The following is a 19,157-nucleotide window of genomic DNA, read 5'->3' on the forward strand; positions in this document are numbered from 1 at the left end:
GTATTTAAGTCTTCCATCTTCTTTTGTTCATAGTCATGTTGTTGTCATACTTCTCCTTGCGTGTGATCTGTATTATCAGTATTGGAAACTAGTAAGTTTTTGATTTGTGTGAGAGTTTTGGTATTTTTGTATCTCCCTCCTTAAAATCCAGCAATAAAACTGTTTTATGTTCAGTCCTGTGTTCTGCAATTGGGTCCACAGTTTGCCAGCCACACACTGGCTCATGGCAGAAAGTATGTGGCCAGTCTTCTCTGACCTCCAACCTTAACAAATCATTTTTAAAGAATTGTAACTCAATATGTATTTTTGCTTTTATTGACCATTCTCTGTAAACTGTAGAGATGGTTGTGTTGGAAAATCCCAGCAGATTATTGGTTTTTGAAATATTCAGACCAGGCTGTCTGGCATAATGAACCATGCCAAGTTCAAAGTCACTTAAATCCCCTTTCTTCCCATTTCCAATGCCCTGTTTGTACTTTATCACATTGTCTTGACCATATCTACATGCCTAAATGCTCTGAGCTGCAGCAATGGGTCAGATAGTTGTGTAGATCAGTTGCATGGGCAACAAGTATATATAGAAATAACTTATTATTTAGGTATCAAAGCTAGGCTGATCGTTCCTCTATGCAAGTAACAAAGAAGCAATAATGAAATGCAAAAACTCTTTCCTCCCTTTTAGGAACAAGAAGTACTCTCTACTGGCGGGCAGCAACTTGATCATCAGAAGTGTCACTGACGACGACTCTGGCAGTTACAGCTGTACAGCCTCCAACAAGAACCACAACGTCACTGCATACGCTGAGCTCAGTGTACTAGGTGAGGAAATACAATTATTATATGACCCTTTCCCACCAGGCGCATGACAGTCCTTACTTGGTCAAATATCAACTTACGTCCTAACTTGGATAGAAAAACAAGAACACACAAAGGTTTCTGTGTAAAATTAAAGAGCAAAATTTACCAATGCTCCTTAGGGAAAAAAGGAAAAAAAATAACAAGAGTTGTTCCACCTCTGTGGAAATTAAAAAAATAAATAAAAATGAATAAGCAAACAGAATAGGGTGAAAACAGTTGGCCTTCTTACATTGACAGATAACCTCCAGAAATGCAGTGTTGTTGTTGTTTTTCTGAGCTGACTGTTTGCTTCAGGAGGTTTTCATAAATAAAATATATTTGTATTTATTGTCTGACTGCTCCTCAGCAGCTCGTGCATTCAAACTGAAGGTGCTCAAGGATTCTGTTGATTGTTTGGTTTGTAGCAATTATTTTCAAAATGTATTTTTTCCTGAAATCTAATTCATTTCATATCAGTGCTAGCAATTTTTACTGTGAAGCGATTGTGTAGAGGTAATTATGAACATCCTAGGACTGTAACTCAGCAGCTGTGGCAAACCGTTTCCCCCAAAGTTTACAGACAAAATATTTAAAAGGCTAAATGATAAACTGATATTGGTAAATATTGATAAATATGAAAATCACCATTTGAATGTCTAGAGACTTCTGTAGTTTTTATTTTATTTATTTTTAAATTCATCGTGTATTCAGATATCCCCTGAAAAAGTTCAGGTTCAACAAGATTAAATTAGTTGTAAAAACAGATGAGACTGAGAATATGTAACAGAAGAGTTCTGAATAATGACTCTTCACTGACAGAGAAATAGCTGACCTAACTACCGGTATGCTAGAAAAGCTTTCTGGTGAAATATAGAGATAAAACACTCTCTGTGTGGAGAGTAGGCAGCATTTAGCAGAAAAAGCCTGTTAATAATGTTCTTATGTGATGATGTACAAATTAGCCACGTACTTATGTCGGTTATCTACGTGGAGCTGTAAATGTCATGTTAAAAGCATACAAGTCTGCTGATAGCTACAATGTGCACAGGTCATTCAGGTAAAGCGAGAGCTACAAATAAACTGAGTTAATTTTTAATCCATGATCTAACTGAGGAATCACGCCTGTGGTAAAAATTGGTTTCCCCTCATTATTAATATCAATCCCCACTAACAAAACAAAACAAAAACTATAGACTGTGGAAAGAAAAATTGAGGTATCCACTCTGAAGTGTGGCTTTTGAGAATTACACCTCTGCTAAATATTTAAATAAAAGGTCTTTCAGTTGCCAGAATCACTCCTAATGTTATAATCAAGGCTCCAGATCATCTGTTTCAGGAGAGAAGCTGAAGAAGGTTCTTTAAGGCTGGTAGTGTCAATTTGAAACCAAGCAGAAACCTTCCTGTATTCCAGATCAGAAAACAAACTTCTAGAAGTCTAAAACAAAATGTTCTCATCATTAATTGTGCCCTGATTTGTGTGTAATTCTGTCACAAAACCAGAAACTAATTGTTTGTGTTAAGGTCTTAGGATCACAAAACTATTTCCCAAGATAAAACTTTTATATAATTTGGGATAAATAATGTTCTAAATTGTTATTTTCCTCTAATTACAGTAAAATGTCTTTGTAGCATCTTTCAAAACTTTGTTGTTTGCTTCACAGATGTAGGCTTACCCTAAAATTATACGGATATATTCACATCAAGCTTTGCGAAAGCTAAACTTCCCCCAGGCTTCGTACAAGACTGAAAGCAATCTATATTTGTAGTTGAATCCCATCAGGCTGCTGCTGTGCTTTAAAGTCAGCACAATCTGTAGGGAAGTTTATCGTGCATGAAGTCTCTCAGCATCACCTCAGGAACAGCGCTGGACTGCAGGGTGAAATTTGTCCTGCGGTGACCAGAGCCAGAATTAGGTCAGTGGTCAAATGACGCCCACTGGGCCGAAAATACTTTCCCCCCCACATAAACACACATTCAAAAAAAAAAAAAAAAAAAAAAGCTGTCAGTGCCAGTAACAGTGAACTCATCTGTGTCACGAGCAGTTAAACATGACTCTTACAGCAATTTGTTTTTGCACCACTCGTGTTTGTGAGGAGTCAGCGAGAAGTCAGTGCCTCAGGCAGAGAAAGTGTTTGGGGGGATTTGCATGTGCGGCTTATTTAAATTAGCTTTCAGTCCTGTTTTAAAGTGCTCACCTGGACCAAGATAAGGGAACTCAGAGCTATTTTCCCTATAGACTACTATACAAAGAGCAATTCTTTGCAACCAGATAAGTCGCCCCCTGCTGGTCAAGAATGCAGGTTTAAGGCCCATTTATATTGTCTTCCAGATGACCGTATATTCTTTTTGCACAACTTAATTGGCATTCTCATTTAGTTAAATGGCAGGGCTTTGTTTTTTTTCACACAGAACTAAAGTTAGAAAGTGACAGACAGAAAAGTTTACTTGCCACATGAAGACATTAGGTCTTCTTCAGACTAGCTGATGAACAGGTGTTTCTTTTAATGTTGTCAGTACCACAAGATTTTTCCGTACAATTAGAATCCGTGATAGCACCTCTAATGAAACACAAGCTAGTCTTATTTTTCTACAGCAGAGAAAGCTGAAATCAAACAGAAGCAGCTGTTGTTTGTTGGACTCAGGAGAAAATCTGCAAATTAACCTTCGGGTATTTTCAGTCTCCTTCCAGCTGGGCCTCTCTGCTCGTCTCTGTCCTTTCATGTCTTTGTCTCGGTGTCCCCTCTGAGTCTTTCTCTGTGCTCGCACCGCATTCATATTCTGTTTACACTCCACTCTCAACGGCCACCGCCGGCAAACATCACATGATGTTTACAACAAACAGGAGAAGAGTCTGCGTCTTCAGTGTGTCACGCCTCAAATCTGATCATAAAGTGGCATGTTCTGACATGTAAACACGAGTCGTACATTTCCAAAGTGTGTGTATTTGTTCCTGAAATGTACCATAACACACAATGGTCCCAGAGACTGTGTTGGTTTGTGTTGACAGAGAATTTCAGGAGGAGCCTTCATATGTAAAGGAGAGAACCCTTTTAAAAAAAGCTCTTGAATCTTTGTTTTCTTCTGCTTATGCAGCTCAGAGTTACAGAGAAATGGGTGAAAAAAAGTGTCCACATGTGTCTTTCCTCTTATAGATGTGAAATAGCAATAAGCTTGATGAGTTGGCAGTGAACGGAAGGCTCTGCTCTTTTATTCTCTAATAGCTAATGTGCAGTCACTAATATATATTGATCCACTTGTGCTATTCCTGAAAACAAGCATTTTTTTACGTAAATCTCTAAAGGCAAAGGTTAAAAAGGGATAATTGTGGGTTGAGAAGAGACGTCCCCTGATTCCCCAAAAAGAGAAGCATTTAACAAACAATAATTGCTCAAAAATAAAAGGCTTAAAGCGCACTGTTCTGCTCATTTCAGCTCCAGCGTTATTTCATTTTTGGATTTTACTAGAGCAGCTGTGTATAATGCAGTTTAAAATAATGCTTATTTGTCTTTTAGTTCTATTTAATTCGATTAAACTGAATTCTATTTATATAGCACGAAATCACAGTTGCCTCAAATTGGTGTATATTTTAGGGTAAAGACCCTATAATAAAAGAAAGAAACCCCCAGCAATCAGCCAACTATCTGTGAGCAAGAACTTTGTGACAGTAGGAAAGAAAAACTCCCTTTTAACAGGAACACACAGCACCGGGCTCAGGAAGCGGCAGCTATCTGCCACAACTGGATGAGGACGATGGGAGTTGGACAAAAAATCATGCTCTGAACTGTTTTAGCCCCCCAAGTTTTTTTTTCCTGATCAATTGCCACACAACACACAAGTGTAAAGCAAGTGGGTGGGGCTTGCATGCAACTCATGGATGTAAGGCCAAGATAAGTGTATACGCAATAACCTCTGCTATATAGAGCCAGGAGTATGGAAAACTGTGAAGCTGGGCATTGAAAGCTTGTACTTGTACATACACTAACATTTTAACATGTTTTGTATTACAACAGTAAAATCATTAAAAACATATTAGACATATTAGGAAAAAAAAAACATATTAGACTCCCTGTAAGTCACAATAGTGGCTGCCATCTTACCATGGAGTCCTTTGTACAGCTACGGTACTTTCTTGAAAATTTATTTAACTGCACTCTAATCTCTGTGCAATTAAATGTCTGAGTGGGCTAGGGTTGAATGAAAGAAAATGTTCAGCTAAGGCCGCCAAATGAAGAAATCCAATTCAGACAGATTTGAAATCAAAAGCAAACTTTAATCAAAGTTACTTGCATGCACACTAGAAAATAGCTGGATAATCAGCAATAAATCCAACATAAGATGATGAAACAGAAGAACAGCAACTTAAAACAAAAAAAGGGATACATGGAAACACTGTAGAGGAGGTGATAACTCAAGTAGGTGAATAACAAAGGATAAATGCTAAAAGAAAAAGCATGACATGAACTATACCAGAGCCTGCAGGAGGTGGGTGGGATTGATGGGGGGCATATGAAGCACATGACTGTCACACTAGAGACGTTTGATCTAGACCTCTGTCACTTGTTAAGCTCAGACAATAAAGAAAGATACTTTTTTTTTTTAACCCTGTAGGCACTCAGATGTGCTTTTGAGTTTTCTACCTGGAAAAGAATAAAATAAATGAATATAAATCAGTTGGTAACGGCTCCACACCTGTAAGGCCAAACAGCCTGGGGCTCTGTGAATAAGCATCACTTGGGGAGTTTTGAAATAGAATTAAAATCCTTGTCCCCATCATAATGTCAGTGAGCAGAAGCCCCATTGCAGTAACTCAATTAATGATGATGTTAGCACAATGATGGAGCCTACGGCTATTATTACAAAGATCAATTATAAACAGACACATAAAAAATACTGAAAGTCAAAGCAACCATTTTAATAACTTTAAATGAGAACTACAATTACTCTACACATAATGGGCTCAGGACAATCTTCTCAGGACAACAATTATCACATCTTTGAGCAAATAATTGAGCTGAACCTTTCTCCAGAGTGAACTTTGTGTCTTCTCTCTATAATGGCAGCTTTTCTTTCTGCAAAGCAGTGTTAGTAACCACATGCAAGTCATTACAGAGGGAACAACAAAGGATTAAGCAGATGTAAGAAGGGGGAGAATAAGGGAAAAGAATTCAACTTTTAAAAGTGGAGTAAAGCTGGTGCATTTCTGATAAACACATGGAGGTTGATGCTGAAGCCTTTCTACACTTTGTGCATTTTAATCCATCTCTCCATCATTTCCCCTCTTTTTTTTATTCCTTATTTCAGAGCTGAGGGCGACATGGTATTAAACTGAAGTTTCTCTTATCATGACGAGCCTCGAGCTATCTGTAAATCCACTCTCAATTTATTCATTCATCCCTCCTGTGTCTGCCTTTTATCTCTGTTTGCTTCATCTGCAAATTAAATATATTTGATAACGTGAGCAGTTTACCTACACGCTCCATTTACACACTTTCTCTGCATATTTATGGACAAAATAACATGAAGATACATATACACACACTGGTCACTTTATTAGCTACACCTTGCTAGTACTAGGTTGGACCTCCTCTTTGTGGCACAGATTAAACAAGGCCCCAGAAACATTCCTCTGAGATTTTGATACGAAATGTCATCATCACACAGTTTCTACAGATTTGTTGGTATCGCATCCATAATGACAATCTTCCATTCCTCCAAATCCCGAACGTTCTTCATAGGATCAAGAGGAACAACTGAACAGGTCTACCTAAGACAGTGCTCTGTGAGTGTATGTGCATGCCAGAGTCATACTCAAACGCCGCCTTGTTAACTTCAACTTATTACAATTTTGCTTTCTTTTTCTCCACTGTTTAGCACCACTGACCATTCTAGGTGAGGGTATCTTTAGCAAGATGCTAAGTTGATGTTAGAAGCATAGCTAAGCTAAACCACTGCAGAAACTTCAATGTGTGTATAAGAAGCAGGTTTTTGTGGTCATTGAAGGCTGCTGCCCTCTTAATGCCTCAAATCAAAATGGATCATGCCGTAGGTGTTCTGAGGTCCTCGTGACTCACAGAAATATGGAAATGATTACAATCAAATTTCATAAATGCTTCACATTAAAGGTCTTCGAGCAGCTGAGCAGGAATGTTATCTCGCTCGTTGGAGGCTTTTAATGTGAAACGTCTTCAGGAGATCCTAATTTGCCTTGAACTCTTATAAAGTGGCAGGAAAGTAAAAGTAAAGAGAAAAATGTGCTTCAAAAAGAAACTGGGGTGGCGTCATATGTAGCGTTTGTTTTTATTTTTATACACATATTCAGTCTCTTCATAACCTGCATTTAAATTTTTTGCATGGTGCCATAAATGCTGCATATACTTTTTTTTATCAGCTCATTAGCGTTAAGGATTTGGAAATGAAATCTCGCTGTTTATGGCCTCTAAAACATTTTGCTAAGTTCAAAAGTCGTCTGAGGACAAAGTAAACAGTTCAAGAGTGTTTATTGGTGCTTCCTCTTTAAGTCTAAAATACAAGAAGACATAAAAACCCTACATTTTAATGACAAAGTTTCCCGGACATGTGAGCGACTCACTTCCCCAGTGTCTCCCCTACATTGGCATTAAACTAAGAAATATGTTGTGCTAATATGCCCCATTACACTTTGTTTTTTTGCTAAATGGAGGCAGTTAGATGCTGATGAATATCCACAGCTAGGTGAAGTATGGAGATGTGTGTGTTCTGACTCCACAGGGCAGTGACCATGATTAGATGATTAGGATAACGAATGTGTGTGTTGTTTTCCATAATAATGAGTGCAGCCCGGCTCATTAGCCACTTCCTGTTAGCAGCTTAATGAAAACTGTGAGAAACAAAGCCAGTGCTGCAGCTATCAGTCATATTCACGGTGCTGCTGTCAGCACAGCCGGCTAATATTTCAGGAGGATGCTAATAGAAAAAAAAAACAAGACAAAAGCATCTTACAGGTCAGAGGAGAAATGTTTATTTTGTTATTGTAAAGATTTTATAGTGTTATCATGACAGGTTCTTCTTGCTTTCATAGCTTTTACAGGTTGTTTTTAATTGCAGGGTATTGTTGTAGTATTTTAATATTATATATGGGATTCCAGTGATGTTATAGTATTTATGACATAATTTGTTTTTGAAATATAAACTCATTTTCAGTAAATCTGCAAAATAGAATGAGCTCAATAAGACTGAAGAAAAAGATTTGACTAAAAATAATCAAACGATCCCTCCAAGAATCGAATGGCGTTCTTATGGTGACTGTTGAATGCTGCCTTGTTTGATGAGTCAGGCTTCACTAAATCAGCTGAATAACATTAGCTTACTTGCTAACATAGACAAAATATATGATCCCCCAGCATAACCAGCTGTGCACAGTGAAGTTCAAGCAATCTTGTTGCCTTTGAAATTGTTCCTGTTTGATGTCTTCTTCTTTTTTTTCTTTTTTATTCTTTTCTTCTCTTGCTTGGTTGCCTGTTTTCTTTTTCTTTTCTTTTTTTATGCCTGTCCCGTTTGGATCTTTAGCCATCAGAATTGTTGTCTGAAGGCCAAAGAAAGATGCCAAGCGGCTTTACTTTACCGATTGGATCATCATGGCCTTGCCATGTTGGTCCATTTGATTGACCTTTATTATAATTATGTATTTATTTTATTTGATTTTCGGTTGTTACAGACATGACTGGGGGATAGGACAGGGAGAAAGAATGACTGAAAGAGAGGGAGAGAAAGAAAAATATAGGGGAGAAGAGATGGGGAGAAAGGGGGGAAGAAAAAAAAGAGAAAAACAAACAAAACACCTGGATCACCTGTATGGAGATAAGAAAGAACAGAAGAGAAAACAAACAAGAAAGAGCAACATAATAAATACAACACCATTGCAATAAACTAGATAACAGTAGATACTAAATATTACATGTTATTGTGCAGTACGCAAGATCGAGAGCGCACAATGTGTTTTGAGGTAGCAGCCAAGAAAGGTGTAGTTTGTGTCTGTGAACACCCGTGTGTACACCTGTGTGGATCAGCACGCTTGTATTCAAAAGGTTTCTCCATGTAACGATCTGCTAGGGAGTGTGGGGAGCCATAGTCCCGCCCCCCAGGGCATGAAGCAGGTATGGAGAAGATCCAGGCCCCAGAATACGAGGATCCAAGGAGGACCACCAGGGGGGCCTGTTTGATGTCTTCAAAGCAGTTAGTGTGCTAACAGTCTGCTATTGCATATAATTGTTATCTTGGTACCATTCATTAATTCGTTGTCATTATTTAACTATGATAAATTGGCAAAACCCACTAATCTGTTGCCATTTCTTACAAATCTTCATACAAAGAAATTCCGATTAAATAGAAATTAGCATGAAGTGCTTACATTTCGAGTCAAAACTAAAATCTTTTAAATGTGAAACAAATTCAGAAATTCCTCCACAAATAGTGATATAGTTGCTGCAGGGGAGCACAATGACCCAGAATGACTTTGTGTACCTTTTTCTAGAGGAATATAACCAGTATACAATCAGCTGGCATTCATTTGAGTCAGACCGCTACTTCAAAGACACGAGCTGAGCTCATCAACGCAGGCTGACATTAAATGATTGCAGCTTGCTGGCAATCAGTCTGCATTTACAACGTGCCTCGAGGCAACTGCTGTAAACTGAATTAAATTGAATTGCAATTATTTGCAAACCAATCTGATAGTGACTACAGTCGGTCCGAGTCAGACTGTGATTGTTTGGAGACAGGTTGCCTCCCACCTAGAAATCTGTACATCATCTTGTAATGAAAAGATCCACCTAGAGTTTGAGGATTAACACCCTCAGCCTCTGCGTGTCCAGTTGGTCACAACTACTTCTATTTGGTCTCAGACAGCAAAAAAAATAATTGCAGTCATCAGTCAATGACCAATTTTTTTTCTAGTCACATGGAGGTTGCTGTTCTACCTTTAGTGTGACTGAGCCACAACGTTAGCTGCGTTGCTAACTGTTGACCCAGAGGAAAATTCAACTGATGTTCTTCTCATAGAAGATACTCCATAGGCTGTTATGAGCAACAGTCTGTGGTATTGGCAATAAAAATCAGTTAAAAAACACAAGTTACCTAAAATAGCTGGACCGTTCAGGCAATCGTTGCTGCGAGCAGAAGTGAGTGATTCCTGAAGGTGCGACTGAAGCGTCACGTGGTTGCATTTAAAAGGAGAGCGTTGTGGTGTAAAATTGAAACACTGTTAATGCAGCTACAGATTCACTGCAGTCACATGCACACTGCCACACAAACATGGCTAAACCACTAACTGCACACGCACACACAAAAACTAATTCACAGCAGCAAAACTGAGATTGGTTTAGTCTCTGTGGTCTGCGGTGATTGTCTCTCTTTGCTGTAGAATCATTAAGTCTCTCTGTTAAAAAAAAGAAGAAGGATAGCAAACACACACTAACACACACACACACCCTCCTGGTTGTGGCCTGCGGGGTTCCTCTCCTGATTAATTACCGGCTCTCTGAATTACTGTGGGTGTTTTAGAAAACATTTAACAAGCTGCCAAACTCCCCCACTGAGCCGCCGGCCGGCCCCGCCACCACTTGCCTAAAGAGACTGAAAGACATGAAAGAAAGAGCGGAGCGATAGAGGGGGCGGGGTCACGGGGCTCCTGTAGAGAGGGAAGTCTTCACTAATACAGAGGGAGGATTTAAGCGTGTCAATATGTCTGCCAGTGCCGCCAAGACCAGAATGTTTTAACACTGTCAGAACGGACAAACTGCCAGAAGTGCCCCTGGCTCTCAGATATTTTAGAGTTGTCCCTTTGTGGCTTGCTGGATGAAAGCACAGTGTCCTGGAAAGTGTTTTTAGCATAAAAATATCTTCAATTTAATTTGAAGTATCATGGGGAGTTGGAGGGAGCAGAGGGATGAATAACGCTTGAAACAAACTAATAGGCAATAAACAAAACAGTAAGTAAGTGAGGTTAAAGTTTAACTTAAAGTCTTTAAGTTGAAAAGTGTGTCAGCATCTACACGGATAACGTATGGTTATACTAAAGGTTTCGTATCCAGGACATGGGTAGAAACCTAGAAGCTACATTTTTTACTTGCCTTTTTTACTTATTTTGTTACTTGCCTCAATGCTTTCTTCCTTCAGTAGATGCTTTTGTTTCAGTGGTACATTTTGTTTCTTTGCGTTTTTCTAGACCATATTTGATTTGATTAATTAGGGAATAGTCAGAACATATCTCCAGTTCTTTCTATGTCTCCAACTGATAAATAAATAATCCTTCCAAACTGTTTTTGATCCAGATGAACTCCAAAAGCCTCCTCTCTGGTAACATTTTCATGTAATTCAGTGTATGACTTTCGGAGTAATTCTGCCTACAAACACAAGAAAATCAAGCGAGACCTTTTAGAGGAGGAAATTCGGCTAAACTTTTGTGAGAGGTATAAGGTTGTGAAAACATGGATTAGCATCTTACAATTTCCTTTAAGAGCTCGTGATAATTGACAAACAGATCGTATTACAAAACACCATGAATGAGCCTAAAATGAGCACATGGTGTTCTCATCCCGTGGTGTCAGACCACAGTATGTCTTTTCTTGATTTATTGTACAGACTACATCTATATTGTCTGCTGACCCAGGTTTATCAGCTACCTTCTTTTTGGACCTTTGAAAAGCTTTGGTTTGGATAAAAATGTGCATGTTTGCAACATTGACCTCTAAGTTGAGAGTAAATGCCCTGGTCTCATCGATACCATGAACTGGTTTTCTGGACCTTGTGATGAAAGACACCTTGCAGGTTACTCACATGCCAGAAGGTTTGACAAAACAACATTATTTGGTAATGATGGGGTTAGACAGACCGTGGGCCAGGACACAAACTTTCCAGCAACCTGTTATTGTCTTATGTTCTACATCTGCCGCACAATATATACAGCGGATGGAGTCCAAGACACACTTTGGGGTTTCTTTGGAGAAAAGTCAAACAGTCTTACCCTACGTACTTCATTAGTAACATTATGAAATCTTACAGCATTTTAAATACAGTAAAACATATAAAATATCTTAAATTCAAAGGTGCATTGTCTCCAAGACCCTGGACATGTAATCAAGCTTATGAGAATGTGTGGGAATTACAAAAGTCTGCAGGAGGTGTTTGGTACCTTTTGGGGGTTTGACTTCATCCTGAACAGACAAGGAAGTTTCTGAAGACTAACCACCAGCCACCATAAATGCCATCATATCCAGTGTACATTATTTATGTCTGCTGTAGATTTTAGCAAGCAGTTCTATAAAATTCCAATACATATCATTCTCTTCTGTCTCTAATTCTTTTATAACCCCTCCTTTCCCCCCCATATCCATTATTCTACAGATTAAAGCACTGCTGGCTCTTTGGTCACGTATGGTCAGGCCATGTAATCCTTCTCAGTCTGTCCAGCGCACCGCCGTTGCTCATTTCTTTCTGCCTGATCGCAGGTTTTTAATGCGTCCGCAGAGGCCAACAAATCAAATCATCCTGACCCGTCCTTTGTCTCTTAAGCTTTGTAATCCAGGATTTGAACTCAATCAAGTCGCAGTGGGGGAAAGAAAAAGGACTTTGTGTGACTTTTCCCTAGGGCTGACCCCGAAGGGAACTAACCTGCCTCATGTTTTATACCCATCAGGCTCTCTTTGAGCTGAAATTTCAGAGCGGATTATAAAATGTCACTCTTGTGGAGGAATATCTTCTTCAGCTCGTCCATAAGACAAATGAAAGTAAAATGCAGGAGGTGATCAGTTGCAGACATCTGTTTGTTTTTACCATCTGTTAATGCTGCAGATTGTTTGGATGTTTGTGATGAATGTTGGGAGATTCCCAGTTCCTTTTCACCAGTCGGATCAGCGCCTGTTTTGTTCTTGTTTGCCGTCTTTATTCCTGCCATCTGTGTGTCTGTTGTTTGGGAATTTTTGTTATATAAAATTCTACTGCTTTGAGGTGATTTAAGAACTGAAGGTTATTCTGATTCTTTACTTTTAGCACAGTCTGTCCTTCTAGTCTGTCCTTTAAGACGATATGATGCCTAGACACTCATTCTCTACACTGCAGATAGTTTCTACACTCAGCGGCTTGTTTGACCTTTAACCTTGCACTGCTCTCTCTCAGTCTGGTCTGGTTTTTCCTTACTACAATGTCACAGTTTGTCAGTGTCCTCCCTCCTGCTTGTTTGTCTGAGGTGATTACCTTCACGCTGGCTTCACCTGTTCGTCCGGACGGACAGCTCCGGCAGGGAAGGGCAGGTGATGTCGGCCTCGGAGGTTTTGACCCGGCTGCATCTCTCAGCATGGAACATGACTTCACTGATCTGACAGGATTTAGGTCAGGGCTGTTGGACGGCGAGAGCCACACTGAGCTAATTAGGCTTTATAAATATCCACTGTGTCATCCCGTCATGATGACCACCGCTGTTGCCTGTTAAACTGCTGCCATGGCAACCAGCTGGAAGTCAGTCTTCCTGCTGTAAGCTGCATCTGAGGAAGAAATCCCATGTAAGCTCAGCTGTCTTTGACTTCTGTGTTCAGACAGCAGAGAACAATCAGCAGAGAACAATCAGTCTGAGAAGGATTTGAGTGCTCAAAATTGTAGTAATATCAAGGGGGGCAATATGTTCGTGCCAAAAACTGGAATTTCTCTAATGACCCATACAGATCGGCACCACGGTGAGTCAATAGCCCTGGACTTCACTGTTAAAACGCTTGACCTTATAGCAAAAAGCATAAATATAACATAAATGCACTTTGCTGCATTTCCTCTTGATAACAACTGAAAAGAGGGCGATTTTTAAATTTTTTTAAAATTAATTCACCATCTTAAGTTGTATTAAAGTTTCCATTGTTAGGGCCTTGAATGGATATCAACATAGTCTGTTTGGCACTGAACTTGACTACTAGACAGTTTTGTATCGTTTGAGCCTTATGCAGTATTTTAACTGATTTTGTGTATTAAAAAATGACTTGTTGTGCAGTCATGCTGATTTCCATGGTAATTTAACATTAGGTCTTCATTAGAAAACAGCTACCATCAGATTGAACAGAAAGCATTGACCTAACATGCTGGGCGCTTTGAAAACCTGGACGATTCACCTCATATGGTAAATTAGAAGACAAGACAATGGGTTTTGTACTAAGAGACCATCAAAAAAGTCTAGTACATGAAAACTGAATGTTACTTAGCACTAATTACCAGATATGTGTACTTTATGAATACAACTTGCTAACCAAGCTAGCTAGCATTAGCCGACTTATAATTGCCACTGTATCCTCTAATTTATAAGAGGTCACTCTTCTACTCTTCTACAAAAGCAATAAAAAGGGGACTACCGTAGTGCCAGATTCAGTTTATCTAGTGTCAACTATCCACATGCAAAACCATAAATGACAACAAGATGTTGGACACGTTCTTCTGAGATCCTATGACATTTATGCTAGCACACTGCTCTTGAACAGCCTCAAGGTCTTACAGGATTCAGGATCTGGTAACTGTGAAAGTCACTGAAGTCCACTACACCAGTTTCCATGTTTATGAAACCAACTTTAGAGGATTTTTGCTTTGTGACACAATTTATTTTGGACACACGTGGTCAGCAGATATACTCAGTTATGGCGTGATAAACATAATTGATTGGAAAGACGGCATTCCCTACACAATTTACAACACCAACAGCAGCAGCCTGGACTTTTGACACAGGGCAGGTTGAATCCATGTATTCATGCTGCAAATGCCAAATTTTGGACTGGCCATCTGCAGATCAGACCACATTTTTTCAATCTTAAACTGTTTAGTTCTGGTGAGCCTGTGCCCACTGAAGTCTCAGAGTTGTGTTCTTGGCTGATAGGACACCCAGAGTGGAACCCAGAGTGGTCATCTGCTGTTGTAGTGCCAACTGGCTTTAAGGGCGGATGTGTTGTGGATTCTGAGAAACTTTTTTGTGGTGAAAATGCAGATCACCAGTTTAAAACACCCAAACCAATCAAATCTGAGTCACCGAGTTCCCACTTCTTCCAGTTTGATTTGTAAAGTGAACATTAAACAAAGCTATTTTAAAAAATTAATTTTTTTAAACAATTGTTAATATCATTTTTTTTGTCTGTTCCCTGGATATTTAACATTCTCTTCTCTCTGTTTTTTACTTTTGTGTTCAGAAATAATTTAATTGTCATTCAGTCCATAAAGGAAACTTCTGTTGCGTTTTGATCAAAGATGCACTATTTAAATAGTGAGTCTTTGCTCCCCCAGTTACCCATTAAAACATCTCTAAAGGCTTTTCAGTTTCACCTTGAGTAATGTAAAACTGAATACTTTAGTGTACATGAATATAGTTAATGTGATTTAGTAAAATGAGAACGATGAGATCTCTGAACCCAATAAATGTAATGTAGTTTTTATCTTTTTATCTTTTTTATTTTTTCTAAGTTTTTTTTAAAAAGTGTTTTACATTTTTACCTCACAGTTATACCAGCAGTTCTCAGATAATGTGCTGATCAAATTCAGGTTTGTGACAGCCACACATTATTTCTTGAACAATAAGGGAGTCATAAAACAAATGCTAATTTATTATATTAGTGATTTAAAAATAAAAGTTTCATTTCAGTTTTATTTATATAGCACCATTGTCCTAACAGCAACAGTCGTCTCAAAGTGCTTTAAATTGTACAACCCTCTCAGTCAGAGACATGATTTCAAAGACACGTACACGGTAGATCCTGAGATTATGAAAACATGACACATTAAAGGCCCTGACTGATTGTGAAGAGGGTAATAAAGAGGGGGGAATCTATCACTTGTGTGGAGGCCTGCAACTTAAAAAAAATCGTTTAAAAAACTGTCAGGAAACAGTTCTGTGACAGAAAAGTCTAATGGCTTCATCTGTATGATGAACTGCCAGAAATAGTCTAATGCTAACATGGTGTCACAATTTAACATCCCAGAGAATTCTGGGAAAAAACAACCAGATGTGGGAGGTTTGTTGGCTTGTTTGAAAGTCTCTGGTAAGACAGCCGTGTCTAATGTCTGTGCTAAGGGAATGATGATAGTCTTAAAACAAGTCCAAATCCTGCAAATGGCCTCATAAAAGTGTGTCACGTGATTAAAAAATAAAATCTGCTTTGAAACTAGAAATTTTCAAAAGCATTTATCTAATGAAGTCCAGTCACTTTCTTTCAAGCTGCTTAGACAACATTTCTGTACAATAATAATAGTTTTAAAGAGGTGAACAGAGTAAACAATAAATTCTGATTATTGTTACATGTAACCTCTTTACATCCACCAAGTCACTGATGACACGTTTAGGGCTAAGATCAGGTAACCCCGTTTTTGCCTGTATGTAACCCTCTAACCCTCTAAGATCTAGCTTGTGTCCAGTGATGATAGCAATTCTAAGCCTTACCCTGAGCAATTTTCATGAAAACTTTAATTTGCATGTGCCTTAAACCAAACCCACCCCTAACAGTACCCAGATTAGTGGTGACCTGGATGTTCAACAGTTGAAAGTAATTCAATGCATTACAAGGTTACAGCCATCAAAGAGTAGTCTGTTACTTTATAGAGTGTCCTGTGGGAGTGCACATTACATTTCCACTAAGCATACTGGTGAAAGTATGCAGAGAGAGTGTGTACCTCTGAGTATACTGAAGTTTCCTCTAATAAATGGGAAACTGTATCTGTAGCGTGCTCTCGTGGATGGACACCAGTTTAAGTGTTTCCCTCGCTGCTCTTTGAACTTGCCCTGCTCTCACACATTGATTAATGCCAAGCCGTGCATCTTGATTTGCAAACTGATTACCTTTCCTCTTTGCTTTGTGCTCGCTCAGTAATTCTGTCGAAAATGAGCACTTGTTTAAGAATGCGCAGACAGAAGATTCAGCAGCTCTCGGTGTGAACGGTTAGAGTCTCTGTAATGAGAAGTCTTGTGCTGGAGTTGTAATGAATCTGGCCCTGCTGAGACATGGAAGCCTAAAGTGCCTCATTTTGATTGAAAATTGTTTGTTTTCAGTGGCACACAGAAACAAAAAGGTGCTCTTGATGAGTTTTCTCCTTTTCTCAGCTTTGACAAACACAACATCCGTGAAAAGTACCTGTTGGCATCACGTTTGCCACCATCAGAGACAGTGCACATTTGCTTGGGTGGTGCAGAAGAGTATGAATGTAATTGTCAAAGCTGACACAGATTTAGAGTTAAAAAACTGGTAAAGCATTGGTAAGAAAGAACCTGAAAACATCATCTATCTACAAATCCAATTCCCTAATGGACATGTTTCAATGTGTCATTAGGAATAATCCAATATTGTGCTAATACATAGACATATGGCACTGCTCTTCAAATTATTACATGTGCTTACAGTTACACAGAATGGGGTAATTTTCCAGAAGCCAATTTTATTTTTATTTTTTTACATTTCTGCTTAAAATCACACCCAAATTCAGCCAAAGTGGCTCCACAGCTGTGAGGTCAAACTGAATAACCTTGAGCTGTTTAAATAACACTTGGGAGATTTTAAAATGCAGTAAATCTTTGTGTTCCCATCCCAAGGACAGAATCTGGTTTGAAATGCAAATAGAAACTGACATTTTTACTCCTACATATTCAAAATGGTAAATTCACTGAGACCGATATTAATCAACCAGTTAGAAAAAAATTTCCTCTAAGACTCCACCAGATTTGCTCCTTTAAGTAAATATGTCACTTTTGGCAGCGGCAGCAGGTTGTTTTTAAATTCAGATCAGATATTACTTGGCCCTGTCACGAGGACCTCAGTGGTGGAAAGGAATAAAGGTCATAGGGAATACACAGGCAGTGAAGGAGAAAGTACTAGAAGAAAACCCTTTGATTCATTAAACTAGTCACCTTGTATTCTTTATTCGGCACCTAATGAGTCATTTAATTCTATTTAAGTTACACAATAAAATCTTTGCAGCCTTAATTCTTTTATATCAGACACTATGAGTGAGGCATGATTCTGACGGGGAAACCAATGCTGCTCATATGGTGCATCAACTTAGTCTCTGCATAAATCACAAATCAAAGAGAGGTAGGGCTCGTTTCTGATGACTTCTATACAACAAGATTTCTTTTTGAGATTTTTGAGAGAACAGTGTGTAAGGCTCAAAATAATATATTATTAATATTATATGATCAGCACCATGGACAGCAACTACAGCCATCGGTCCAGGGAACACCCATGTATCTAAATTTATGCGCCTAGGGACCATTTTTGGCCCAAGGACAACACAAGGGGTACTCACTCAGTTTTCTTCAGTTAGGCTGACAGAAGCCCGAAAGAGATTCAGCCTCACTAACGTAACATAGCATAACATAGGTGCTGTAGTATCTATGAGTGTAAAACTAAAGAGCTCATTAACCTCAGGTCCTCACAGACTGACTGGATTGGTCGCTATATAACAGTCAAAGTCATTTACAGATATCATCGTTCAACATTTATTTCCAATGGACTAGCTTCTCTCTATACATCACACACACACACACACACACACACACACACACACACACACACACACACACACATAATAATGTGTTTAAGAATGTTTAAGAATATATATATATATATATATATATATATATATATATATATATATATATATATATATATATATATATTAGGGGTGCAACGATACACAAAATTCACTGTTCGGTTCGATACTTTGGTGTCACGGTTCGATATTTTTTCGATACAAAAAAATGTTCATGCCATTTTAATTTGTCATTTATTAAAATTATAAATATATATTTTAACTCAAAAGTACAGTTTTTAAATTTAATGTTTCTGAAACAACAAAGTAATAAAAAAAATTAATCTATCTGATCGAGAAATCACTCATCTTTGGAAAAGAGAGTTTATTACAGAGAAATGTCTCTTTCCAAAATAAAAGCTATACTATACGCTTCTTCTGGGCTATATTCTCAGCAGCATATTAAACATATCAGGTCCCTATAAGGAGAATCATGTGCTAACGGCTGTCTAAATGACTCGGCTAAAGTTTGTAGCATGCGTGCTTGTTGTTTTTGTCTGCTTCCACTTGTCTTTGCACTAGGATGATGTCGGAGTAAATGTGCAGTCATATTCGTTGTGTTCCCACTAGTGCTGTCAGCGTTAATCTGAAATGACGTTAACGCCACAACACGGCAAATCTACCGCGGATCGCCCCGTGCTTGCGGCTGGACAGTGTCAACACGTTAACGAGCTAACTGCGCTAATGCACTAGTTCCCACCAATGTAATTGAGCATTGCGTGGCACATCCAACATACTGTTTTACTTTT

At 38.6% G+C, this 19,157-nt stretch overlaps 1 protein-coding gene across 2 annotated transcripts in view; it reads left to right on the forward strand.

Annotated features, from left to right (window-relative positions):
- The window catches only part of dcc (DCC netrin 1 receptor), a 346,228-nt gene that overhangs the window by 133,023 nt on the left and 194,048 nt on the right, over positions 1-19,157 (forward strand). For both annotated transcript variants that reach the window (XM_087843481.1, XM_087843482.1), the window contains exon 5: positions 683-819. In XM_087843481.1, the coding sequence (XP_087699607.1) occupies positions 683-819 (137 nt within the window). The remainder of the gene's footprint in view (positions 1-682; positions 820-19,157) is intronic.

Source organism: Neolamprologus brichardi, chromosome 7 (genome assembly GCF_056152115.1).
Source record: "Neolamprologus brichardi isolate AB-2024 chromosome 7, ASM5615211v1, whole genome shotgun sequence".
In the NCBI taxonomy this organism is placed as follows: domain Eukaryota; kingdom Metazoa; phylum Chordata; class Actinopteri; order Cichliformes; family Cichlidae; genus Neolamprologus; species Neolamprologus brichardi.